The 4,242-nt window shown below is 29.2% G+C and overlaps 1 protein-coding gene across 1 annotated transcript; it reads left to right on the forward strand.

Annotated features, from left to right (window-relative positions):
- The first annotated feature begins 689 nt into the window (after positions 1-689).
- On the forward strand, positions 690-1,947 carry LOC116117784. The gene is made up of 5 exons (XM_031403800.1): positions 690-716; positions 812-839; positions 941-1,214; positions 1,296-1,360; positions 1,793-1,947. The coding sequence occupies exons 1-5, from the start codon at positions 690-692 to the stop codon at positions 1,945-1,947; spliced, it is 549 nt and encodes a 182-aa protein (XP_031259660.1).
- The last annotated feature ends 2,295 nt before the right edge of the window (positions 1,948-4,242 follow it).

A 4,242-nucleotide genomic window follows, 5' to 3' on the forward strand; every position in this document is an offset into this window, starting at 1 on the left:
AGTTTAGATACAAAGTGACTTATATTTCGACTTGTGACACATACAAGTCTTCAGATTTCGGTTCTTTTCGTCTCTGTTATTTAAACCTCAAATCTTCTTACTTCAGCATGGGCAACAATGGTTCCAAAGGCTGCTTCAACATGGGCGACCGAAATTCCAAATGCAACTGCAGCATGAACAACGAAGCTTTTAAAAGCCAATACAACATCAATAACAACTATTTCAAAGGCTTAGTAGGTATATCTTCAATTCAATTTTCGAATATTAGTTTCCATCAGGAGTTATGATTCTGCATTGAGGTAAAAAATTTCACGTATGAAATTTGTTGTTTCAATCTAAAATTTTAACCCTTTTTTTGCAACTAATTAAACCAAGTGGTTTTGTTATTAAAATAATTTTGAGTCATTAAGTAAGCTTATATCTCTTATTTTATTTTCTTTCAGGAAGGAGTGCTGCACCAAGTCACTACTTAGTCAAAATGGATTCCTTCTCATTCCTATCTAAAGCTTCAACACATGAGGTTTTCTCGGACACTTTTTTTGTAGGGGGCTTCAGATGGTGTGCACTTAACTCAACTTTGTCCTTTATAAATAATACTTAAGCACAAGTAAGATAATGATAAATTTGAATAATATTTTTCGCTAAACGAAAATTTAACTCCTATCACAGGAGATTGTTTATCTATCTAAATGGGGACTGGATCAAAGCTAAAGCAGGTTATATCTCGGTGCAATTGGAATTATTGGACACGAGTTCTCCTCAAATTGGATGGGAAGTCAATGTAATTTTCAATTTTTTCTTATTTAATCAGCTAAAAGAGAAATACTTTAGTCTTCAAGGTAATATAGTTACAACTTTTTTATTAGAAATTAATTGCAAGAAAATATCATATTTATTCATTTTTTATAGATTTATTAATAGATAATTTTGATTGATGCAGATGGGAGTGTAAAGCAATTCCAGGAGATGAAGACCCTATGGGGTATCAAAAACTTCATTGACTTGAATACATTTTCAGATCCTCTTAATGGATACCTTATCGATGATTCTTGTGTTTTTGGTGCTGAGGTTTTTGTTGTTGAAAAAACATTCAAAGGGGATCACTTATCATTGATGAAGAACTATGATACTCTCTACCATACATGGAAAATTGAGAAATTTTCAACTTTACTTGAGGAATATTATGAGTCAGAATCATTTGGATTCTATAAATGGTATATATATTTGCTTTCATTTGGAGCTTGAGTAGTGTTAATCTACTTCACATACCTGTTCAAATTATTATTGAATTGCAGGAATGTTGGTCTGTACCCAAATGGATATGGAGCCGGCAAGGGCAACAGTATTTCACTAATTCTAGGTATGTCTGGATCAAGTGTTCCCCAAGATACGAAATTGTTGGCTACGTGTACTCTGGGTATCAAAGACCAATTGTATGGAAAACACATTAAACAGACAAGTGAGAGTTAAAATTTACCGTCAATTTTTTGAAATAAAATCTTTTGTATTCTACGATTGATTTTCTCTAATTTGTGATATTTAAACAAATTTTAAATGTAAATCGCTGCGTTTTATAAATTGAGAATTCCATTCATTAGCACTTCACAGTTTTTTTATTGCTTACAGATGGTAGTAAATTATTAATAATTGATGTTCTCATTTTTTAAAAATGTGGATATCAAGACTCTATACAATAAGCCTTGTGCTTTATTGTTTTTCCTTCTTGATATAAGTGCTTGCATTATTGATATAAATTTTGTTCTTAACTACTTTTTTTTCATCTTTTCTCCAGGTCAATCCATACATAAACCCTCAAAAAAGATCTGTTATAATATCATGGCATTAGAAAAACTGAAGAATCCAAAACATGGTTTCTTGGTTGATGACACTCTCATTATTGAAGCTGAAGTTAAATTGGTTGGATTTGTCACAAAATGGTCGACTTAATTCTTTGTCATAAACATCATTATGCTTCTTCATCTATGACTTACATTTCTTTAACTTGCTATGTTTTTTATGGGATTTTTATAATTTATGTAATTCTTATTTGGCTTTATAATTATCATAAGTACTTACATATTTTTGCTTATTAAGAATTATATACCTAGAGGTCTTCTATTTTTACTGTAAGTTCTAATTCTATGTATTTTTTGTATAAGTTAACTCACTACTGGACTAACATATATAATGTTTAATGTTTAGTCCTCGTCTACTCAAATCATAAAGTAGAACTTTAATCTAATACACATCTCTGCCTCTCAATCGCGCAACCAATCGCCAACTTTTCCACAAATATATTTCATAAAAACTGTTAAAATTGACCTTGTTTTAAGGGAATTATTAATCCTTAATTTTGGTTATTATATTAAGTAGTATATAACCAGAGTTCTAATGTTTAAATGGAAGTTATATTTGTAAAAAAAAAAAAGTTGTAAATGTAAAGTTATAATCCAAATTTGTATATGGCAATTGAGTTGGCAAAATAATATGGCAGTTGAATTTTTATAGTCTATGTGAATTAACTCAATTGCCATATGGGTTCAGATATATGTAACATTATTCAATCCTTTTAAGTTAAAAGAATTCAAATCCTAAAGATATCTGCAAGAAAATATTTCCTTTTAAATTTGGAAAAAATATTCCCTATAATAAACATACATACATTCGATTGATATTTCAACCAGTTCTTTTCATCTCCGTTATACATTAACAATGAAGCTTCCAAAGGCTTAACTGCTATTTATGACAAAAACGCCTTATAATCCATTTGACCTTATTGGAATTAATTTGCTACAAAAGAGGATATTAGTTTTGATCTCTATTTAATTTTCGAATATTAGTTTCTATCAAGAGTTATGGTTCTACTTCTACATAGGGGTAAGAATTTTGATCTCAGTGAAAATAACAAAATTGTATGAGATTCTTTGAACCCATTTTACAACTAAACAAGCTGCATGATTTTGTTATTAAATTAATTTGCCTTGATTTCAGAGAGGGATGACTTATTGGGATTATATGAGTTATTGACAAATTTTGGAGAACATAAAGGAGGCTTAGACTTATGTTTATCCACTATTTTATTTTAGTGTTTATGGGTACTCTGAATATTCTTTTCAAAGTTAATCAACTACATAAATGAGTGAGCTAAACATGAATTTCCCACTTGTAAAATTTTTGGAATTAACATGCTAATCTATCTAACCAAAAAATCGAGGGTAGAAAATTTTGTTAGACTGAGCTAATTCGCTTTTTCAACAACAATATTAATATATCAAGAAGATAATAAATCTTTCATTGAACCTCAATATTATAAGAGAATTATTTTAAAAATAAAAAATAAGGAGAGTTATATATGCGCTTAACTATAAATGATATAATTTGCATTATCCTGATAATTAATATATATTTAATACAAAATCAAATAAAAACAGTGGTACATCTATGATAATTTAATGGAAGAATATAATTCTAAACCAATTTAAATACATAAACACAAATCAAATGTATGGAACTTGGACTTCAAATTATATAAATATGAAAACGAAATGAGATGAAATAAAAAAATTTATATTTTTTCCTAAAAATAAAGGAAAATAAATTAAAAAATTTCAGTTTATTTTCTTTATATATCTTTTTTTTTTTTTTTTTTTTTTTTAACTTCAAACCTAAAAATTGGCTACAAACAATGTAAAACTCTCCTAACTAAAGAATCAACTCAATAAACACAAAATGGTTTCCACACTAAAGAAAAAAAAAGATATTATTTGTTGTGTGTGATTTTTCCACTAACCTCAGAGTATCGCGAGGATATAGTTTGATCCGGAACCAGCTTGACTCCACTGATTGTTTGACCCAGCATAAGCTAGCCGCGAACAATTCAAGTGATCATTCAACCAATTCCCAGATAACTTCAAATCCTAGATATCTCAAGAATGATCAGATTGACAATAATCTTTGCACAATCACAATGCCTAATCATGAGAATATCGGAGTTGCATTTCAATTTAATTGTAATCATTTTATTTTCACTCTTTCCTTTGTACAAACTCTGTATATAAACCCCCTCAAACGATGAGGAAGGGGTTGGAGAATATTTCCAGAATTACTATTGTAAGCTCTCATAGCAAATTCAAAAAACATTGGATGTAGGCTCAAGAGTTCATCTTGTCGAACTACTTTAAAAATCCCTTTCCCATTTTCTTTACTGCATTTATTATTCTTTCATTGCTGGTTACCCGTAAT

The sequence above is a fragment of the Pistacia vera genome, unplaced genomic scaffold (genome assembly GCF_008641045.1).
Source record: "Pistacia vera cultivar Batoury unplaced genomic scaffold, PisVer_v2 Contig821, whole genome shotgun sequence".
Classification (NCBI taxonomy): Eukaryota; Viridiplantae; Streptophyta; class Magnoliopsida; order Sapindales; family Anacardiaceae; genus Pistacia; species Pistacia vera.